Source organism: Callorhinus ursinus, unplaced genomic scaffold (assembly GCF_003265705.2).
Source record: "Callorhinus ursinus isolate GAN/ISIS: 27379988/994484 unplaced genomic scaffold, GSC_fseal_2.0 scaffold1, whole genome shotgun sequence".
Classification (NCBI taxonomy): Eukaryota; Metazoa; Chordata; class Mammalia; order Carnivora; family Otariidae; genus Callorhinus; species Callorhinus ursinus.
In genome coordinates, this window is record NW_027397063.1 from 40,108,472 (window position 1) to 40,132,469 (window position 23,998).

Sequence of the window (23,998 nt, forward strand, 5' to 3'; positions counted from 1 at the left end):
CTCGACCTACATATCTCACTTCAGCTTCCCATGCATCTTGTATTCTGATCATACTAAACTACCTGTAATTCCCTGAAGTGCTTTGCAGTTTCATCCTTCAACATGTTTCCTTACTAAAATATGCTTTACCCTCCCTAGTTCTCTTTGTCCAGTAAGCTTCAATCTAGTACCACCAAGAAACCTTCCTCACCCTCTAGCAGACTAAATCAATCTCTTCTACAATACCATTATAAGTTTTGCATATCTCTATTATTGATAACAATTCTCACAATGAATTATAATATCTATTTACATCAACTGCAACCAGGACTGGAAATGATTTGGCTTAAGGGTTGAACTCTCAGAACTACTGGCCAACTAGTTCCCTGTAATCGTTCCACTAATCTCACAGTAAATGCAACCTTCGCATTTTATGTTATTGATTTTTTTGTATCCCACTAATCATTCTGTAATCTGGTTTGCCTATATGTGCAAAATGATTAAAGTACTAGTCTTTGAGCCTCAGATTCTATACAGAGAAAACAACATTAATCCCACCAAAGAGGGGGCAAAAAAGAATGAGAGTTTTCTGGGGTTTTAAGATTTTATTTATTTACTTGAGAGAGACAGAGCAAAAGAGAGAGAGCATGAGCAGGGGAAGGAGCAGAGGGAGAGGGAGAAGCAGACTTCCCGTTGAGAAGGGAGCCCCAATGCAGGGCTCACATCGATCCCAGGACCCTGGGATCATGACCCCAGCTAAAGGCAGACGCTTAACTGACTGAGTGACCCCGGCACCCAAAAGAACGAGAGTTTTAAACTACTACAAAAATAAGATGAACTCATGGAGACAAACTGGAGATAACTTTAATAGGAGGGAGATTGATTAAAATGTCATTAAGTCTAAATTCTTGAATCCTACCATATCCAAGGGTAACCTGAAGTATATCCAGAGATGTTATCAAATGAAAATAAAATTCACTTAGACTTTGGTCACTTGTTTCTTATAGTTAATATCACATTAAAATATTTACATATTTTTTTAAAAATTAGTTAAGAATTGTAGGCTGGGTTAATAATTTGTATTTTTCACAGTTATGATTTGTTTTTCTTTTAGTCTATGAACCTATTATATGCTATCTCTGAAAAATAAAAATCAGGTAACAAAGAATTCTCCTATAAACTGATTATGAATGGGAATTTATTCCCATACATAATCTGAAAGCTACCTGACCACAAACAGTAAAGTTAAGATAGCATGAATAATTTTATTTTAAATATGAAAAAGGCTTTTAGAAGAAAAAAAGACTTTGTTTACAGACAGGATTAGGGCATTCAGTTACATCATTTTATCCCTCTCATTCTCGCAAGGACACCAAAATAAATACTATGCTAATTAAAATAAAACGGTCCACAGTAACTACTAAAATTTTTCTTGGATAAAATCAACTCTACATGCATTCTAAGTGGTGTGGGGTTCACAGTCTCAATTGAGTGCTTCCTTAGATACTAAAAAGGAACCAAAGCTGTATCTTGAGGAAAATGCTGACTTTGTTCAAAACTACTCACCCCGTCACAGCTTACTGTAATAAAAATGCATGATGACTTTCCAACCAATTGAGATTATTGGTCTGCATTTAACTTTATATCAGAATTTCAACTCTATTGGTTCTTCATCCAGTTTCCAAAGTAAGTAATATGTAATGCCAACAATGAAAACACTTATCAAAAAACATAAGCTGAAATTATTTGCTAGCCAGTATCTACTGAGCCACTAGATGAATTATGGGGGAAGGTCTGGGGAATCCTGCATACTCTTCAACCACTTTTCCCCAATGTTTTCCCCAAACACCCTACATGACTACAGAAAAATATATAACCAGGTAATTAACAATGAGACAATTCATGACATTATTAAGATTTCACCTGTTTTATATGCACACATTTGGTATGAGTGCATTTTTAGTTTAGTGCTATTTTATCATATGTGCATAACTGTGTGACCACAACCAAAGTCAAGATATAGAACAGTTGGGTCACACAAATCCTTTCTGCTCCCTTTTATAAACACAGCTGCCACCCTCCCTTCTACTAACTCCTAGCCTCCTCTACAGGCCCTGAGAGTTTTCCTAGCAAATCAGACATTTAAGAAAATGAATTCTATACTCTCTATTCCATTAACTAGAATTCCCATTCTATAATGTAAGCATTGCACTGAAACTGAACCCATATAATGGCAGTAAAAGAAGAAAAACACCTAAAGACCAACATCTCTGGTAAGCATAGACAAAAACACTCAACAAAAAAAATTAGCAGATCAGGGGGTGCCTGGGTGGCTCAGTCAGTTAAGCACCTGCCTTCAGCTCAGGTCATGATCTCAGGGTCCTGGGATCAAGCCCCACATGGGGCTCGCTGCTCAGCGGGGAGCCTGCTTCTCCCCCTCCTCCCCACTTGTGCTCTCTGTCTCTCTCTCTGTCCAATAAATAAATAAAATCTTTAAAAAAAATTAGATCAAAACAAGTAATATGTGAAAAGAATAATACAATACAGGAAGTTAGGGTTTATTCCAGGGCAGAAAGGTGGTTCAATATTCAAAGATCAATCAAAAAAAAAAAAAAAAAAGACCCAACTATACACTGAACACAATATGAAAAGTCAAGGGATAAAGATATGCCATTCTAACACAAATCAAAAGAAAGTTAGAATAGCTATACTGATTTCAGACTCAACAAACTTCAGAAAAAGAAAAATTACCAATTTGGAGGGATATAGGGATAAAGAAAAATACTACATAATGATAAAAGGGGTCAATTCTCCAAGAAGACATAAGAATCTTTAATATTTATGTGCTCAACAATAGAGCACCAAAATACATAAGGCAAAAATTGATAAAAATTCAAGGACAAATAGAATAATTATAGTTGAAGACTTCAAAACCGCTCCATCAGAAACAGACAGACCCAGCAGGCAGAAAATCAGTAAAGACAGAGTTAAACTGAACAACACCATCAACCAACTGTATCCAAGTAACACTTATAGAATACTTCATCTAAAAACAGAAGAATACACATACTCAAGCTCATACGCTAAGCAGGGAATTCATTGCATTGGATGTAGCTATTTAAAAAAAGAGACAATTCAGGAAGCCTGGATGGCTCACTGGGTTAAGCAGCTGCCTTCGGCTCAGGACATGCTCCCAGGGTCCTGGGATTGAGTCCCACATCAGGCTCCCTACTCAAGGGGGAGTCTGCTTCTCCATCTGCCCCTCCCCCCACTTGTGCACGCACACTCTCTCTCTCAAATAAATAAAATCTTAAAAAAAGAAAATAAATTTTAAAAAGAGATCATTCTAAAATCAATAATCTGAACTTCCTGCTTTGGAAACTAAAAAACAAAGAGCAAAATTATTCCAAAGTAGCAGATAAAAAGAAAAATAGAGCAGAAATCAATGAAATTGAAAATAAGAAATCAATAGAGAAAAATCGACAAAACCAAAAATTGCTTCTTTAAAAAGAATAAAATTGACAAACCTCAACCCAGGTTAACTAAGAAAAAAAGATAAAACACTAATTACTAATACGAGAAATGAAAGAGGTAAGCACTACTAATCCCATGGATACTATAAAAAAATAATAAAGAAATGCTATAAACAACTCTACTCTCACATACTTGATAACCTAGATGAAATGAACTAATACCTTGAAAGACACAATCTACCAAAACTTGCACAATGAGAAATACATAATCTGAATAGGCTCATATCTATTAAAGAAATTGAATCAATATTTAATACCTTCCAAAACAGAAAGCACTGGGCCCAGATTGGTTCACCGATGAATTCTACCAAACATTTAAGGAAGCCACTTATACCAATTTTCAACAATTTCTTCCAGAAAACAGAAGCAGAGGAACACTTCCAAACTCATTCTATGAGTACAGCATTACCTTAACATCAAAACCAGAAAAATACATTATAAGATAGTGAAACTACACAATCTCTCTTAGAAACATAGATGCAAAAATCTCAAAAGAATCAAATCCAACAATGTCCAAAAAGAATTATACAGGGGCGCCTGGGTGGCTCAGTTGTTAAGCATCTGCCTTCAGCTCAGGTCATGATCCCAGAGTCCTGGGATCAAGCCCCGCATCGGGTTCTCTGCTCAGCAGGAAGCCTGCTTCTCCCTCTCCCACTCCCCCTGCTTGTGTTCCCTCTCTCGCTGTGTCTCTCTCTGTCAAATAAATAAATAAAATCTTAAAAAAAAAAAAGAATTATACATCATGAACAAGTGAGATTTATTTCAAATATGCAATGCTGGATAATGGATTGGAAAATCTATTAATGACAACAAGCTAAATAAGAAAAATCCAATGATCATATCAATAGATGCAGAAAAAAAGCATCTGACAAACTCTAAAAGCCATTTATGATTTTTTCTAAAGAAAATTCTCAGCAAAGTAGCAATAGAGGGAGATGTTCTCAATCCAATAAAGAACATCTACAGTAAACCTACAGAAAATATACTTAATAGAGAAAAATCAACAATGCTTCCACACTAAGATAAAAAACAAAGCAAGGATGCACGCTTTCATCACTCCTATTCAGCCTCATATTAAAGTCCTAGACAATGTTGTAAGATAAGAAAAGGAAATAAAAAGTATACAGATTGGGGGGAAAAAATAAAATTTTATTTAAGGTGACATAATCGTCTATGTAGAAAATCCCAAAGAATCAATTAAAAAAAAAAAACACTCCTTCAAAAAATAAGCCATTATAGCAATGGTGCAGGAAACAACATATTTATACAAAAGTCAATCACTTTCTTCTTTAAAAGTAATTTACACTGAGGGGTGCCTGGGTGGCTCAGATGGTTGAGCATCTGCCTTCGGCTCAGGTCATGATCCCAGGGTCCTGGGACCGAATCCCGCAACAGGCTCCCTGCTCTGAGGGAAGCCTGCTTCTCCCTCTCCCTCTGTCTGCCTCTCTGCCTACTTGTACTCTCTCACTCCTCTCTGTGTCAAGTAAATAAATAAATAAATAATCTTTAAGAGTAATTTACATTGAAATTTGAAAAACAATACTATCTACGTTAGCACAAAAAAATATTTATAAACAAATCAAATACATTTAAAACCTATATGACAAAAACTACAAAACTGTGTTAAAAGGTAATCAAAGTTCTAAATAGATATTTCACATACATGGATAGGAAGACTCAATATTCCAACGATGCCTTCCCAACGTGATCTATAGTCAACACAAACAAATATCCCAGAAAGTTAGTCTGTGGATATTGACAAAGTGATTCTAAATTTTAAATAGAAAGCCAAAGACCCAGAATAGCCAATACAATATTGAAGAAAAACAAACTCAGAAAACTTACACTCCTAATGTCAAGACTTACTAGTTTTATTGGTTACTGTAGACTTAAAGCTACAGTAACCAAGATAGCTTGGCATGGACAAAAGAAAAAACAAATAGATCAATGGAACAGAATAAATAGCTGGGAAATAGATCCACATAATGTAATCAACTGATTTATGACATGGGAACAATGGCAATTCAATTCTGCAGGCTAGTATTTTCAACAAATGGTGCTGATATCCCTGTAGAAAGATACAGAGCCATAAGTCTTACATCTTTCGCAAAAATTGATGCAAAATGGGCCACAGATCTAAATATAAAATGCAAAACTATAAAACTCCTAAAAGGTTTTCTCATCAGAGAAAACCTAGGTGACCTTGGGTTAGGCAGTTACTTCTTAGATATAATACCTAAAGCACTATCCATGAAGAAAAAAAATAATTTGGGCTTCACTGAAATTAAAACTTCTACTTTGTGAAAGACCATCAAGGAAATGAAAAGATAACACAAAGACTAGGAAAAAAAAACTTTGCAAAACACATATCTGATAAAAAGACTGGTATCCAAAATGTACAATGGACTCTTAAAACTCAAAAATAAGAAAACAATCCAATTTTAAAAAGAGCCAAAGATCTGAAGGCACACTTCACCAAAGAAGATACACAGCTGGCAAATATACATATAAAAAAAACTCAAGAAAATATGTCATCAGAGAACTGCAAGTTAAAACAAGATACCACTGTACACCTATTAGAATGGCTAAAACACAAAACACTGACAATACCAAACGTCAACTAGAATGTGGAGCATCAGGAAATCCCATTAGGTGCTGGTGGGAATGCAATATGGTACAACCATTTTGGAAGACAATTTAGCAGTTCCTGACAAAACTAAACCTACCCTTAACATACAAACCAACAACTGCAATCCTTGGTATTTAGTGAAATAAGTCAGAAATGTGTCCACACAAAAACATGCACATGAATGTTTACTATAGCTTTATTGATAATTGCCAAAACTTGGAAGCAACCAAGATGTCTTTCAACAGGTGATAGATAAACAAACTGTGCTACATCCACTTAACAGAATATTATTCAGCAATAAAAACAAATAAATAGTGGGGAAGGCTGTGTGTGTGTGGAGGCAAAATTCTGCCCAGTTTTGCTGCAAACCTAAAGCTGCTCTAAAAAACAGTCTTGTAAAAATTCTTTGTTTTTTTAAATATTTATTTATTTTAGAGAGAGAGATGGAGAGCATGCATGAGTGGGCAGAAAGGCAGAGGGAAAAGGAGAAAAGCAGACCCCCGCTGAATGGAGAGCCTGATGCAGGGCTTGATCTCAGGACTCTGAGATCATGACCTGAGCCAAAAAAAAAAATCGGACACAACTGACTGAGCCACTCAGATGCCCCCCAAAAATTCTTTTTTTTTTAAAGAAATGAAGTATCAAGCCCAAAAAAGACATGAATGAATGTAAAAGCATATTGCTACATGGAAGAAGACAATCTGAAAAGGCTGCATGATTCCATGTGACATTATCAAAAAAGTAAAACTGGAGATATTAAAAAGATCAGTGGAGCACAAAAGATTTTTTTTTAAAGATTTTATTTATTTGACAGAGAGAGACACAGCAAGAGAGGGAACACAAGCCGGGGGGAGTGGGAGAGGGAGAAGCAGGCTTCCCACTGAGCAGGGAGCCCCATGCGGGGCTCGATCCCAGGACCCTGGGATCATGACCTGAGCCGAAGGCAGACGCTTAACGACTGAGCCACCCAGGTGCCCCACAAAAGATTTTTTTTTAACAGTGAAATTATTCTGTATCACATTGTAATGGTAGATACATGCCATTATACACTTGTCAAAACAAAGAAAATACCAGACAAAACATGAACCCTAATGTAAACTATGGACTTCAACTAACAATAATCTACCAGGGATAGTTCCAATTCAAGATGACAAAGTAGCAGGCTCCTGAAATCACTTCCTCCCACAGACATACCAAATCTACAGTTACATACAGAACAATTCCCTCTGAAAAAATCCAGAAACTAGCTGAAAAACTCCTCTAAATATCACAGGAATGAGGAAAAAAAAAAACACTGAAACATGTAGGAGAAGTTGAGATAATCTTGCCATAAACACACTCCCAGCAAAATGGAACACAACCAGGAGGAAACTGACAACACCCAGCTTCTGCCTAAGGTACAAAGGATTTGGACCCCACATCTGGCACCCTGACCTTTATGATTATCACCAAGAGACAGGCTACTAAAACATCTAGCTTTGAAAGCCAATGAGGCTTGCATCCATGAGACTCACAAGGCTATAGCAAACCAAGAAACAGTTCTTAAAAGGTTCACATGGACTCATCATGGCTAACACTCCAGGACCCATCATAGAGGTAGCAGACTAAAACACACCCAGAAAGAGGTCTGTTTATCTTAGAAACTGCAGCCTGAGGACAGGCTTCTAATTTAACATGCATTTAGAGGCCAACTACAATTCTCTCCAGAGACTACAGAGGCAAGCAGATCCCATCTCTGTGTCTCCCTCTGCTTCATTCCAGATTGCCACTATCTCCTGAAAAGGAGCTTATGCACAAGTCTGACACGCTGGTTTTTGCAGCTGCTATCTATGGGATGCCCCTTGATCACATGGCTGTGGTGGCCAGTGAGGACTATGTTCATGGATTCCACAGGACTGAAACAAATAGAGAAACAGTTCTTAACACCAGCTATCCCGCAGGGCACACAGCACAGAGGGAGCAGACAGAAATACTCATCTACCAGTCTTCCCCTGGAAGAGGTATCTTTGCATACTTTTAAAGCTGCTGCCTGAGGATCCAGCTTCCAATCAGCCTAAGATCACCCTTAGAGTCACTGACAGGTCTTGGCACACCCTAAACTACTGGGAGCCACTAAAGAACAAAGAAGTCGGCTTGGACAGTCCCAAAGGTTTGAGAGACAACAAGAGCTAAGATAGAGTTCAACTCCTATACAAGATCACACCTTCAAGACTAGGAAGCAGCTGTTTCATATACTGCACAGAAACCAACTACAGTGGAGGAAAATGAAGCAAAGGAATATGTTCCAAACAAAAGAAAAAAACCTTAATGAAATGGAGAAAGTGACTTAACCTGATAAATAGTTCAAAATAACTGTTATAAAGATGCTCACCAACATCAGGAGAACAATGCATAGACAAAGTGAAAATGTCAACAAAGAGAATATATTAAGTACCAAACAAATCATAGAGCTGAAGATTACAATAACAGAACTTAAAACTTCAATTAGAGAGATTCAACAGTAGACTAAATGAAGTAGAAGAAAGGACCAGCAAACTCAAAGACAGGGCACTAGAATTCACCCATTCAGAAGACCAAAAAGGAAAAGAAATTAACAAGAGTGAAGATATATTAAGGGATTTATGGAACATCAGATAGAACAATATTCACATTATAGGGGTCCCAGAAGAAGAGAGAGAGAAAGTGCCAGAAAATTACCTGAAGAAATAATGGGAGGGAAACAGACATTCAAATCCAGGAAGCCCAGAAAGTTCCAAAATAGATGTTCCAAATTAGATCTCCACAGAGATTCACACCAAGACACATTATAGTTAAACTGCAAAAAATTAAACACAAGGAGAATATAAAAAGCAACAGGAGAAAAACAACTTGTTATACACAAGGAAACCCCCTTCCAAAAGATTATTAGCAGATTTTTCAGCAGAAACTTTGCAGGCCAGAAAAAAGTGCCATTATGTATTAAAAGTGATGAAACAGGGGCACCTGGCTGACTGTGTTGGTAGAGAATGCAACACTTGATCTCAGGGGGTCGTGAATTTGAGCCCCACATTGGGGATAGAGATCACCTAAAAATAAACTTAAAAAAAAAAAGGTACTCAAACAAACAACCAAAAACAAGAATAAAATCACCAAAGGTGTCTTTCAGAATTGAAGGAGAGATAGAGTTTTCCAGACAAGCAGAAGGTAAAGGAGCTTATCACCACTAGACTAGCTTTATAAGAAATGTTGTAGGGACTTCCTTAACCAAAAACAAAAGGATGCTAATTAGTAAGAAGAAAACATGAAAGTATGAATCTCAGTGTAAAGGCAAATATATAAATTCAGAATAATCTAATCTAATTATGGCAGGCTAACCACTTCTAAGTACAATATGAAGGCTAAAAGAAAAATGTAAAAAAAAACATAACTCTAACTACAATAATTCATTAATGGATATACAAAATACAAATTTTGACATCAAAAACAAAATAGGCAGTGGATAAAAATGTAGAGCTTTAGAATGAATTCAAGTTTAAGTGGTTATCAACTTAAAATATACTGCTATAAAAATGTATTATGTAAGCCTCATGGTAAACACAAGGCAAAAATCTCCAGTAGATACACAAAAGATAAAGGGAAAGGTATCAAACAATATCACTACAGAAGATCATCAAATCACAAAGGAACAGAGCAAGAGAAAAGAAAGAAATAAGGGAATTACAAAACAGTCAAAAACCAATTAACAAAATGGCAGTAAGTCCATATCTATCAATAATTCTTTAAATGTAAATGGAATAAATTCTCTAATCAAAAGACAGAGTGATTAAATGGATTAAAAAAAACCCAACTATATACTGCCTACAAGAGACTCACCTCACCTTTAAAAACATACATAAGTTAAAAAAGATGGGATGGGAAAAGATATTCCTTACAAAGGGAAACCAAAAAAAGCTGGGGTAGGTATGCTTAATGAGACAAAATACACTTTAAAACAGAAACTGCAATAACAGACAAGGTAGGTCATTATATAATGATAAAGGGGTCAATTGAACAAGAGGATATAACATTTATAAGTATTTATGAACCCAACATAGGAACATGTAAATATGTAAAGCAAATACTAAGAAATCTAAAGGGAGGAATAAACAATACAATAATAGTAAGAGATTCAATACCCCACTTTCACCAATGGATAGATCATCCAGATAGAGAATCAGTAAGGAAGGATTGTACTTAAACAGCACATTAGACCAGATGGACTTAAAAGACATTTATAGAACATTCTTCTCAAGCATACATGGAACATTCTCTGGGACAGATCATATATTAGGCCACAAAACAAGTCTTAATAAAATTAAGAAGACTGGTGGGGGGTGCCTGGGTAGCTCAGTGAATTAAGGATCTGACTCTTGATTTCAGTTCAGGTCGTGAAATTAAGCCCAGCATCAGGCTCCACACTGGGCATGGAGACTGCTCAAGATTCTCTCCCTCTCCCTCTGCCCAAAAAAAAAAAAAAAAAAAAAAAAGATTGGTGGGGAGGATGGTGGGTGGTGATGGTAAAAAATAAAAAAAAAAATTTAACTTATAAATGTTTTAAATAAAGAAATATAAGAAGACTATTATACCAAGCATCTTTTCCAAACACAATGGTATGAAACTACACATCAGTCACAAGAAAAACACTGAAAAACTCACAAATATGTGAAGTTAAACCATATGCTCCTGAACAACCAATCGGTCAAAGAAGAAATCAAAAGAAAAATAAAAAATATCTTGAGACATATGAAAATGGCAATATATAAAAACTTATGGGATGCTGCAGCAAAAGCAGTACTAAGAGAAAAGTTCATAGCAAAAAACATCTACATTAAGAAACAAAAAGATCTGAAACATGACTTTACACTTCAAGGGATTAGAAAAAGTACAAACTAAGGCCCTAAGTTACTGGAATGAAGGAAATAACAAAGATCAGAGTGGAAACTGAGACTAAAGAGACAACAGAAAAGATTAATGAAACTTAGAGCTGGTATTTTGAAAAGATAAACAAAATTGACAAATCTTTAGCTAGACTCGACAAGAAAAAGAGAGAGAATTCAATAAGTAAAACCCAAAATGAAAGAGGAGACATTATCAATGATACCACCAAACTACAAAAAATCATAAGAGGCTACTATGAAAAATTAATTAAACACCACCACTCTGGACAACCTAGAAGAAATAAGTAAATTCCTAGAAACATGACCTACGAAGAATGAATTATGAAGAAAGAAAATCTGAACAGCCTGATTACTAGTAAGGAGATAGATTCAGTAATCAACAACCTCTCAACAAATAAAAGTACAGGACAGAGAGCTTCCCTGGTGAAGTGTACCCAACATTTAAATAAGAATTATTACCAATTTTTCTCAAACTCCTCAAAAACAGAAGACGAATCACTCCCAAACTTATTTTATGAGGCCTTCAATACTCTAATACCAAAATCAGACAAGGACACTCAAGAAAATTATAGACCAGGGGCGTGCTGGGTGCCTCAGTCAGTTACGAGTCTGCCTTCAGCTCAGGTCATGATCTTGGGGTCCCGGGATTGAGCCCTGTGTCAGACTCCCTGCTCGGTGGGGAGTTTGCTTCTCCCTTTCCCACTGCCCCTCCCCACTACTCATGCTCTCTTTGTCTCTCACACACACTCTCTCTCTCAAATAAAATCTTTAAAAAAGAAAAAAAATTACAGACCAATATCACTGATGAAAACAGCTACAAAAATCCTTAATAAAATATTAGCAAATCCAATTCAACAATACAAAAGAATCATACACCAGGATCAAATAGGATTTATTCCAGGGGCACCTGGGTAGCTCAGTCGTTAAGCATCTGCCTTCGGCTCAGGTCAGGATCCCAGGGTCCTGGGATCGAGCCCCGCATCGGGCTCCCTGCTTGGTGGGGAGCTTGCTTCTCCCTCTCCCACTCCCCCTGTTCGTGTTCCCTCTCTCACTGTGTCTCTCCCTGTCAAATAAATAAATAAAATCTTCAAAAAAAAATAGGATTTATTCCAGAGATGCAAGTAAGGTTCAGTATCCACCAATCAATCAACGTGAAAGAATAAAAGTAAAACATATCATCATCTCAACAGATGCAAAAAAGCATCTGATAAAATTCAACATCCATTCATAATAAAAACTCTCAACAAAGTAAATATATATGGAATGTACCTAAACATAATAAAGATCACATATCACAGCCCACAGTGCCTATCATACTCAATCATGAAAAGCTGAAAGTTTTTCCTCTAAAATCAGGAAGAAGACAAGGTTTCCAACTCTCCCCACTTTTCTTTAACAGAATACTAGAAGTCCAAAGAAATCTCACAATTAGGCAAAAAATAAATAAATAAAAGACAACCAAATCAAAAAGAAGTAAAATTGTCTCTATCCACAGATGACATGATATTATATATAGAAAAGCTTAAAGATGCCACCAGAAACTTAGAACTAATCAACAATTTCAGTAAAGTTGCAGGATACAAAAATCAATGTCATTTCCATATACTAACAACAAACTATCAGAGATATTAAGAAAACAATCCCATATACAGGAAAAAAAAAACCACAAAAAAAAAAAACAAAAAAAACACCTAGGAAAAAATTCAACCAAGAAGATGAAAGTCTGGTACATTGAAAACTATAAGACACTGACAAAAGAAACTAAAAAAGACATAAATAAATGAAAAAATATTCTGTGCTCATGGATTAGAAGAATATTGATAAAATGTCCACACTACTCAAAGTAATCTACCAATTCAATGCAATCCCTATCAACATTCCAACAGCACTTTTCACAGAAATAGAACAAATAATCCTAAAATTGGTATGCAACAACAAAAGAGCCTGAATAGTCAAAGCAATCTTAAGAAGAAAAAGTTAGAGGCATCATACTCCCTCATTTGAAACATTACAAAGCTATAGTAATCAAAACAGTATGGCATAGGCATAAAAACAGACCTAAGATCAATGGGAAAAAAAAAAAAAAATCAATGGAACAGAACAGAGCCCAGAAATAAACCCATGCATATATATTCAATTAATAAATAAAAGGAACAAAAAACATACAATGGGGAAAGAATACTCTCTTCAATAAATGGGGCTGGGAAACTGGACAGCCTTATATGAAATAGTGAAATTGGACCACTATCTCACACCACATACAAAAATCAACTTAAAATGGATTAAAAACTTGAACATAAGACCTGAAACCATAAAGCTCCTTGAAGATGGCAAGTTCCTTGACGTTGGTCTTAGCAATGATTTTTTGAATCTGACACATAAGCAAAGGCAACAAAGACAGAAATAAATAAGTGGTACTATATCAAACTAAAAAGCTTCTGTACAGCAAAATGAAAAGGCAACCTACAGAATGTAAGAATTATTTGCAAATCATATATCTAATAAGAGGTTAATATCCAAAATATATAAAGAACTCATACAACTCAATAGCATTAAAAAAAAATCCAATTTAAAAATGGGTAGAAAGGGGTGCTTGGGTGGCTCAGTCAGTTAAGCATCTGCCTAGGGCTCAGGTCATGATCCCAGGGTCCTGGGATCCAGCCCCACACTGGGCTCCCTGCTCAGCAGGGAGTCTGCTTCTCCCTCTGCCCTCTCCTCCTGCTTGTGCTCACTCGCTCTCTCTGTGTCAAATAAATAAAATTTTAAAAATTAAAAAAATAAAAAATAAAAATGGGCAGAGGGTCAGGGCAATTGGGTGGCTCAGTTGGTTAAGTGTCTACATTTGGCTCAGGTCATGATCCAGGGTCCTGGGATCAAGCCCCCCATCAGGAGCCTTGCTTCTCCCTCTCCCTCTGCCTCTCCCTCTCCCTCTGCTCCCTCCCCCTGCTGATGCTTTCTCTCTTTCTCTGTCTCACCCTCTCTCTAATAAATAAAATCTTGAAAAAAAAATAAAATGGGCAGAGGGTCTGAATAGATATTTTTCCAAAGAAGACCTACAAATGGGCAATACCTACATGAAAAGGTGCTCAACATCACTAATCATCAGAGAAATGCAAATCAAAACCACAGTGAGATATCACCTCATACCTGTTAGAACAGACATTACCATAAAGACAGACGTAACAAGTATTGATGAGGATGTGGAGAAAAGGGAATCCTTGTGCACTGTTGGTGGGAATGTAAATTGGTACAACCAATATGGAAAACAGTATGGAGCTTCCTCAAAAAATTAAAAATAGAACTACCATATAACCCAGCAATTCCACTTCCACTTCTGGATATTTGTCCTTAGGAAATGAAATCACCATTTCAAAAAGATATCTGCAACCCCATATTCATTGCAGCATTATTTACAATAACCAAGACATGGAAACAATGTGTCTATCAATAGATGAATGGAAAAAGAAAATGTGGTATACAATACAGAAGGGAAAATTATTCAACGATATAAAAAAATCTTGCCATTTGCACAACATGGATGGGCCCGAAGGCCAAATGCTAACTGAAATATGTCAGACAAAGAAACAAATACTGTATGATCTCACTTATAGGAGGAATCTAAGAAAAAAAAAAAAATCTGAACTCATAAAAAAAAAAACAAATTTGTAGTTGCCAGAGGTGGGGAGTGGGCAAAGTGGGTGAAGGGGGTCAAAAGGTATAAACTTCTAGTTACAAGATAAATAAGTCCTGGGAATGTGATATACAGCATGGTGATTTACATAACAATACTGATTATTTATCTGAAGTTGTTAAGAAAGTAGATCTTAAAAGTCTCATCATAAGAAAACTATTACTATGTGTGCTAATGGATGTTAACTAAACTACTGTGCTAATCATTCTGCAATATATACATATATCAAAATATTATGTTGTACACCTATGTCAGTTATATGTCAGTTATATCCAATAAATAATAATAATAATTTATCAGTATTGGCTTAACAACTGTAACAAATGTACGACACTGATACAAAGATATTAATAAAGGAAATTATGTGGGGGTAATAGGGAAGGGGAACTGAGGGGTATATGGGTACTGCCAGTACCATCCCTCCAATTTTTCTGTAAACCTAATATTACTCTAAAAAACAAAATCCGTTAATTAAAAAAACAAACAAACTGGCAACATCAAGTGCTAAGAAAGATACAAAGCACCCAGAACTCTCCATACATTGCTGCTGAGAATGCAAAAATGGTACCACCAGTCTGGAAATCAGTTTGGCAGTTAATACACACTTAGCATATGACCCAGGAATCCCACTCCTAAATATTTACCCTACAGAAATTAAAATTCATGCTCACAAAAAAACATGTATGCAAATATTTATAGCAACTTTATTCTTAATGGCCAATACCAGGAAACAACCTATATGTCCTTCAATGGGGAGAATAGAAAAACTACTGATACACACAAAAACATGAATGAATTTCAATGGCATTATGCTGAGTTAAAAGTCAATTCTCAAAACATTACACACTCTATGATTCCATTTATGTGACATTCTGGAAAATGTAGAGGTATAGCTACAGAAAACAATGTTACCAGGGGTTAAAAGTAGGGACAGAGTATAATTACAAAGGGGACAGCACCAGGGAATTTTTTAGAGTAATGGAACAGTACAATATCTTCACTGTCATACTTATATGAGTCTATACAGATCTTGTAACTCAGAACTGTACACTGAGAAAAAAACTACAAATACACACACGCACATACACACACCTTTATTATGGTGGTGGTTGCAAAAGCATATACATTTGTCAAAGTTGAGAAGAATTAAAATGGATTAATTTAATTGTATATAAATTAATTCTCAATAAAACTTATTTTTAAAAGGGCAAAACAATTGAATACACACTTCACAAAAAAAGATATACAATAGCCAATCAACATAGGAAAATGTCTTAACACCATTAGTCATCAGAAAAATGAAAATTAAAACCAAGTCAAAAACTCCATCAACAGAAGAATTAAATAAACAAAATGTGTTATAGCCACAAAATGGAATATTACTTAGCAATAAAAAGGAACAAACCACTGATAGATGCAAAACAGGGATGAATTTCAACATTTTACTGAGCAAAGGAAGCAAAATATAAGAGTAGTGTATGAACAGGCAAAACTACCCTACAGAAACAGAAATCAGAAAAGTGGTTGCCAGTAGTAGGGTGGGGGTTGGGAGAGTGGGCAAAGCTAAGATACAAAGGAAAGGGAGACAGGGAACTTTCAAGGCTCATGACAATGCTCTATTCCTTTGGAAACAATGGGACAGTGAACATCACTTTTCATATTATAGGGAACCATTTTTGAGTGGGATTGGTTACATATGTCACATTAGTCAATACTCATCCAGTTATATACCTAAGGCCTGTGGAATCTATTTCATGAAATTATATCTCAATAAAAACCACAAATAAGTAAACAAATGAGTTAAAATTCTGCTAAAGACTATGCAAAGTTATCTCTTTGTCATTCACAGAAACCCACTAAAAACAATTTAAAAAGGGTGTGTGGGGAGTGCCTGGCTGGCTCAGTCAGTAAGGCATGAGACTCTTGATCTCAGTGTTGTAAATTCAAGTCCCACATTGGGTGTAGAGATTACTTTAAAAAAATAAATAATCTTAAAAAAAAAAAAAGTATGTGAGAGAAACAACTAAGCAAGATACTGGTACAGCCTCAACCTCTACAAACTATGAAGCATACTTAGCAAAACCTGTGAAGTCTAAAGAAACAAAAGAGCATAGCAATGCTGACACATGTACCACTTTAAATCTCAAGCAGGATACAGATTTCCAAAACCTTAAGTATCACTATCTTCAGGAAGACATTCAACTTGGGTGGAAAACTAGGCCTGGGAAAAGAAAATACGTCTCTGAAGAGACCTGGTTTTATTCAGTAGGTTAGAGGGAACTAAAGAAGAAAGTAAATGGTTAGCTTCTCAGGAAAAGGAGACTGCTGAAATAGAGTTAAGGAAAAACAAGACAGAAGATTATAACACAATGACTTAATACCTAAAGAGCTCTCAGGTAATCTACATCTGCCTCTTGAATGCCAAAAACTAAAAGAAGATATGTATGACCCAAGAGTAAAGGAAAAAAAACATTTAGTGAGATACTGCTTAAGAAAATTGAGCCTATGTCTACTTCCAAGAGACTGTGTGTGTGTGTGTGTGTGTGTGTGTGTGTGTGTGTGTGTGTTTAAAATTATTTAGGGACGCCTGGGTGGCTCAGTTGGCTAAGCGTCTGCCTTCGGCTCAGGTCATGATCCCGGGGTCCTGGGATCAAGCCCCGCATCAGGCTCCCTGCTCAGCTGGGAAGTCTGTTTCTCCCTCTCCCCCTCCCCTGACTCGTGCTCTCTCTCTCTCTCTCTCTCTCAAATAAAAAATAAAATCTTAAAAAAATAAAATAAAATTATCTATAGTACATATGTTTATTCCACAATAAATTCAATATCCTAAGACAGAATACATAAATGCAAAGAGATCAAATTTTCTTAAAATAATGTTTTTTTCTTCCTATTAAATTGGCAACAATTTTACTGTGTGATAATATCCAGTGCCAGTAAGTTTCTAGAAAAATGGGAGCTCTCATTGGTGACAATACAAATTGTGCACATTTTCCGAGAGACAATTTTGTAACATTCATTAAAATTTCATATATAAATTCCCTTCAACCTAGTAATTCTGCTCAAAAATGGTTTTCTACATATGAAAAACGATGTTTAAAAAAAAGGAAAAAAATGTCCACTGCAGCATTGTTTCTATTCGCAAAACTCTGGAAACAACTAATACCAGTGAACTAACTAAGTGGATTATGTATATGGTGACAGATGATAGCTACACTTGTGAGCATAGCATAACATAAAGAGAAGCTGAATCACCATGTTGTATACCTGAAACTAATGTAATATTATGTGTCAATTTTACTAAAAAAAATTTTTTTAATTATGGTATGCTGTAAATTTTTACAGTACTACAAAGCCAACAAAAATAAATAAAAGTAGTAGATCTAAATGTATTAAAATAGGGAAACCTGGATGGCTCAATCAGTAGAGCATGTGATTTTTGATCTCAGGGCTGTGAGTTCAAGCCCCATATTAAGCACAGAGATTACTTAAATAAATAAATAAATCTTTATTTATTTTAGGTTTTATTTATATATTTGAGAGAGAGGGCAAGAAAGTGAGGGAGAACACAAGTAGGGGGGAGGGACAAAGGGGAAAGGGAGAAGCAGACTCCCTGCTGAGCAAGGAGCCTGATTCAGGACCCCCAGGACCCTGGGATCATGACCTGAGCCAAAGGTAGATGCTTAACCAACTGAGCCACTCAGGCACCCAATAAATAAATCTTTAAAAATAAAAAAATGTGTTAAAATAGAAAAAAATTTTTAGCATCTATTAAATGAAAACAAAGCACAGAACAGTATATATTTTATGATCTCTGTTCTATAACAATTAAAAAATAATATAAATTATTTATGTAGGCATATGTATTTTTTTTCTTGAAAGGAATGAAAAAAAACTATTAATGGTGGTTGCCTTTAGGAAAAAGGAACAGAGAAAGATTATTTATTTCACCTGTACCTTTCTTTACATCCCAAATTTTCTAACCTTATGCAAATTTTTATGTCAGCAGAAGTCATCTTGTCTCATTTATTATTTCCCTTTTTTGTACCTTGTATATAAAACAAACAAATGTATTATTTGATAGTTAAATTTTTAAATAATGTTAAAGCAACTAATATTAATGACAAATCTTTCCTCTGAGAACAAGTTATAATAAATGGTTAATTTTTCTTTTCTGTAACATAAAAACATTCAACATTACTTAAAATTTGTTATCCTAAAATGCTAATGCTTTGAACTTTGCTTCCCCCTACCAATTTCAAATGTTAAAGTCCTCACCATCAATATGACCATATGGGGAGATGGGGCCTTTACGAAGATAATTAAGTTTAAATGAGGTCATAAGGGTAGGGACCTAATCCAACAGGGCTAGCATCCTTATAAGAGAAGCACCAGGGATGTGGGTACACATAAAAAAAGGTCATAAGAAGAAACAGCAAGAAGATGGCCATCTATAAGCCAAGGAGAAAGGCCTTAGAGAAACCAACCCTACATGCACCTTGATCTTGGACTTCAGCCTCCAGAACTGTTAGAAAAGAAATTTCTGTTGTTTAAGCCACCCAATCTGTGATATTTTGTTATGTTAGCCTAGCAGACTAAGACAGGCTCAAATGGATAAACTAGAAAATCTGAGAAAAATTCTATTTTTAAAAATTAACTGTGAGTTGTACCAGGCATGAGGAAAAAAATAATACTTAAAATGTGTCATCTTGGGGTGCCTGGGTGGCTCAGTCAGTTAAGTGTCTGCCTTTGACTTAGGTCATGATCCCAGGGTCCTGGGATCAAGGCCCACGTTGGGTTCCCGACTCAGCGGGAAGCCTGCTCCTCCCTCTCCTGCTCCCCCTGCCTGTGCTCTCTCTCCCTCTCTCTCTCTAATAAATAAATAAAATCTTTAAAAAAAAAAAAGTGCCATCTCAAGCCTTATTCATGAAAGCTCCATAATATACCATATACCTTTTAAAGTATAGTTGTGTCACATTTTAAGATATACCCTCTTAAATTTACAAAACAAGAGCAAAAGAGCAAGTGATTCTAGTAAGCTTAATATGCTCATAAATTTAAAATATCTTTTACAATAACGAGATTTAAATTTCAAGAAAACAATCATACAAGATAAGGTATACTTAAACTAAAGGAGACCCTAACCTCAAAGCATCACTTCAACAAATACCAGAAATAAACTAATTAAAACCCTGCAAATAACACAAAAAAACCCAGGCAAGGATATATAAGAAAATGAAAATTCAGTTTTATTAAAATATTTTAAACATACCAAACAACACTATGAACTTAAAAGAAATTAGTTTTTATTTACCCCCTGCAAAGGGAGATCCCAGTGTTCTGAGCTTCTGAGTTTGGACAGTGGGGACTGAACACGAACGTCTTCCGGTTTTGCATTTAACATTTTTGTTATCTGAAATCAGATGAGAAAATAATCAGTTTAACTGAAATATAAATAAGAACTGAATATTAACCAAACTAATAGAACCATTATATTAACCTGCCTTAATACTTTGCTATTAGTTTTTTGGGGTTTTTTGATTTTTTAAAATAAGCTTTATACCTAACATGAGGCTTGAACTCATGACCCCCAGATCAAGAGTTGCATGCTCTAATGACTGAGCCAACCATGCACCCCATTTTGCAATTAGTTTTAGAGTTTTAAATTCAGTGCTTAGGGGCCCCTGGGTGGCTTGGTCGGTTTAGCATCTGCCTTAGGCTCAGGTCATGATCCCAGAGTCCTGGGATGGAGCCCCGCATGGGGTTCCCCGCTCAGCGGGGAGCCTGCTTCTCCCCCTCCCTGCTGCTCTGCCTGCTTGTGCGCTCTCTCTCTCTCTCTGCCAAATAAATAAAATCTTTAAAAAAATAAATAAATTCAGTGCTTAATTTACAGGCAGTTAAATATAATTTATTTAAAAAACCTCTCATTCAGTATTAAGGTAGATAAATTAAGTGTCACAATAGCCTCCTAACTATTCTCTTACCCACAGTCTCTACCTCTTCTAATCTTTCAAACACTATCCCTATAGTTCTCTAACACACAAACCTAATGATAGCTACAACATTTAACATACAACGGCACCCACTACTAACAGATAAAACTCTTAACAATCTGGGTTCCTTAACATCAGCCACACATCACTGACTCTACACCCCAACCGCACCATTTACTCAACTTCCTTCAAACATGTATTATTATTTTATATCTCTAGACCTTTGTATGTACTGTTCCCTTTGTATGTATGTATGAGTGCCCTTCCCTCTACTTTTCCCTTGTGAAATACTTCAGATTCTGCTCAAAATTATTCTCCTATCCATACAACTGTCACTCCCACACCAAGGCACTCCTTTCTCTAGGTATTAGTACTTGGTACACTTTTACTATGTTATGTATATTACATGTATCAACTATATTATAAATATTTGTCTACATGTCTGTCTTCTCCAGGCTATGGAGGTCTTTAAAGAGAGTGCCCTGTGTGCCTGGGTGGCTCAGTCAGTTAAGTGTCTGCCTTCAGCTCGGGTTGTGATCCCACAGTCCTGGAATCAAGTCTGGCATCTGGCTCCCTGCTCAAGTGGGGAGTCTGCTTCTCCCTCTGCCTCTGTCCGCCCCCCCACCCCACTGCTCGTGCTCTCTCTCTCTCTCTCTTAAATAAATAAAATTTTTTTAAAAATTAAAAAATAAAATAAAGAGAGTACCCTGACTTAGTCGCCTTTATATATCCAAAGTATATGGCTCATGATGTGCTGAATAAACGAATGTATGGATTGTAACCACAATTTTGAAATCATTTGTTTAGAACTTAAATACCTTAAATTTCACATTAAGAGAAAGTTATAAACAATAGTTAAGCATCAAATTCTGCCTATAAAATATAACATACAATAAGTACTATATCAACTACAACTAGCAACAGTCCATAAAATGATTTCAGTGAGAGTAGAGCATAAGTCAGGAGGATAGAATAAATTTGAAGAAAGGATACCTCAACTCTTCTATCACTAGCACCTCTGAGTTGATCCTCTTAGGTACTAATAACTTCTTAATTATTTATATCTAATCTGTATTAAAAGGTATCTCTTCATAATTCTTCATCTGCAAAAGACAATTTTATCTCTAAATCATTTCCTTTGGGGGCGCCGGGGTGGCTCAGTCAGTTAAGCGTCTGCCTTCAGCTCAGGTCATGATCCCAGGGTCCTGGGAATGAGCCCTGCATCGGGCTCCCTGCTCAGCAGGGAGCCTGCTTCTCCCTCTCCCTCTGCCTGTCGCTCCCCTTGCTTGTGCTCTCTCTGTCAAATAAAGAAATAAAATCTTTAAAAATAATAATAAAATAAATCATTTCCTTTATATTCTTAATTAAGGAACAATTGCTTCCTCAAAGGGTAAAGGTAAGGGCAGGTTATTTAGCCTCCATTGAATTTTGCAGCATACTATATTTTCCAAAAACGGCCACAATATTCCACTTCCCACATGCTCTTCTTACAATGTGACACTGACCGTCCTCCAACACCAGGTGCACTCTACATTCCTTCCACTTGAATCTGGGCAGGACTGTGACTTCCAAGGCTAAATCATTAAAGGCAATATTTATATTGCTTCAGCCTGCCTCTCCCATGCTTGTGTGTCCTCCCTTTTTTTTTTTTTTTTCCTTCTCTTTCTCAGTATACATTCCTCAGGAGACCTGAACCACTAAGTAAAAAATCTTGGACACCATTAAGCCATTCTACTGGAAGATACTGACTCTTCTCAGCACAGGTATCAAGATAAGTGAGTGAGCAACCTTTACAGGCCCTAGCCTCCAAGCCAATGTAGCTAACTCCCACGTAAAACAAAGAAAAGTTATCTTCAATTGAACCCTGCCCAGACTGCAGATTCCTGAGCAAAGTAAGTTCAAGCCACTAAATTTGGGGGTAATTTGTTACATGGCCCTAATAATAACCTAAAAAGTTACTCAGTTCAAACTTGAAGGACAGGGGCGCCTGGGAGGCTCAGTCAGTTAACCGTCTGACTTCAACTCAGGTCATGATCTCAGGGTCCTCAGATGGAGAACCATGTGGGACTCCCCACTCTGCGGGAAATCTGCTTCTTCCTCTCCCACTGGCTCTGCCCCTCTTCCCACTCATGCGCATTCACACGCTCTCTCTCCCTCTCTCTCAAAAAAAAATAAATAAAATCTTTAAAAAAAAATCTAAAAAAAAAAAAACTTGAAGGACAGCAACTAAGACATGGAAAAAGTAAGAGGTGGTTATGCATGTTGAGTATATTGTAAAATTAGTTTCTTCTAAAATACTGCTGATGTCTTCCATGGAAGATTTTGCATTCCTTTTTCACAGTAATTAGTTTTCAATCACTTTACCTATGAATGGTTTAGACTCAGTATCAATGAATTATTTACACTAATAAATATTCATGCATACTTCCATTAGGATGGACACAAATCGTAATCTATCCTATTTTCAAAAAGGGCAGTTCTCCATTCCTCCAAAGTATAGACACATGAAATCTGGATGTTTATTAAAACTCTATCCACTAGCAACAAAAGCTTTAAAAATCGAAGTATATATAAATATTTATGAACAGGGATATAGACTCCATATTACTTTTAATATAGAAAAACTAGAAACAATAATAAAAGAATAATTAAACAGAATTATGGCAAAACTAAACCAAATGAGATACTATTCAGTTGTTATTAAATAACATGTTCCAGAAGATTAATGATACTAAGAAATTATTTTGGGGGCATCCGGTTGGCTCAGTCAGAAGAGCATGCAACTCTTGATCTCAGGGTCATGATCCTGGCCCCACACTGGGTGTAGAAATTACTAAAAAATATGAATAAACTTAAATTTAAAAAAAGAAATTATTTTGAATATAAGTATAAAAGAAAAAATACATAATGATCTTTTTTTTTAAAGATTTTATTTATTTATTTGAAAGAGAGAGACACAGCGAGAGAGGGAACACAAGCAGGGGGAGTGGGAGAGGGAGAAGCAGGCTCCCCGCAGATCAGGGAGCCCGATGCGGGGCTCGATCCCAGGACCCTGGGATCATGACCTGAGCCGAAGGCAGACACTTAACGACTGAGCCACCCAGGCGCCCCTGTTTTATTTTTTTTTTAATAGGAATACTGTGCAATTATAAAAGGCAAGGGAAAAAAATATTAACATTTAAAGCTCCAGAAAAACCTCTCCTGTAGCTTCCTGATTAATAACTTATAGATTTAAATCTCTCACTCTAATATTGTATATAAGT

The 23,998-nt window shown here is 36.1% G+C and overlaps 1 protein-coding gene across 7 annotated transcripts in view; it reads right to left on the reverse strand.

Moving 5' to 3' along the window:
* SENP7 (SUMO specific peptidase 7) overlaps positions 1–23,998 on the reverse strand; it is a 134,673-nt gene that overhangs the window by 97,855 nt on the left and 12,820 nt on the right. For 6 of the 7 annotated variants that reach the window (XM_073892733.1, XM_025873460.2, XM_025873487.2 and 3 more), the window contains one exon: positions 20,057–20,155. In XM_073892733.1, coding sequence (XP_073748834.1) covers positions 20,057–20,146 — 90 coding nt within the window. In that variant the 5' untranslated portion in view covers positions 20,147–20,155. Of the gene's footprint in view, positions 1–20,056; positions 20,156–21,728; positions 22,033–23,998 lie in introns of all 7 variants that reach the window. The other variant, XM_073892731.1, reaches the window with a different exon arrangement.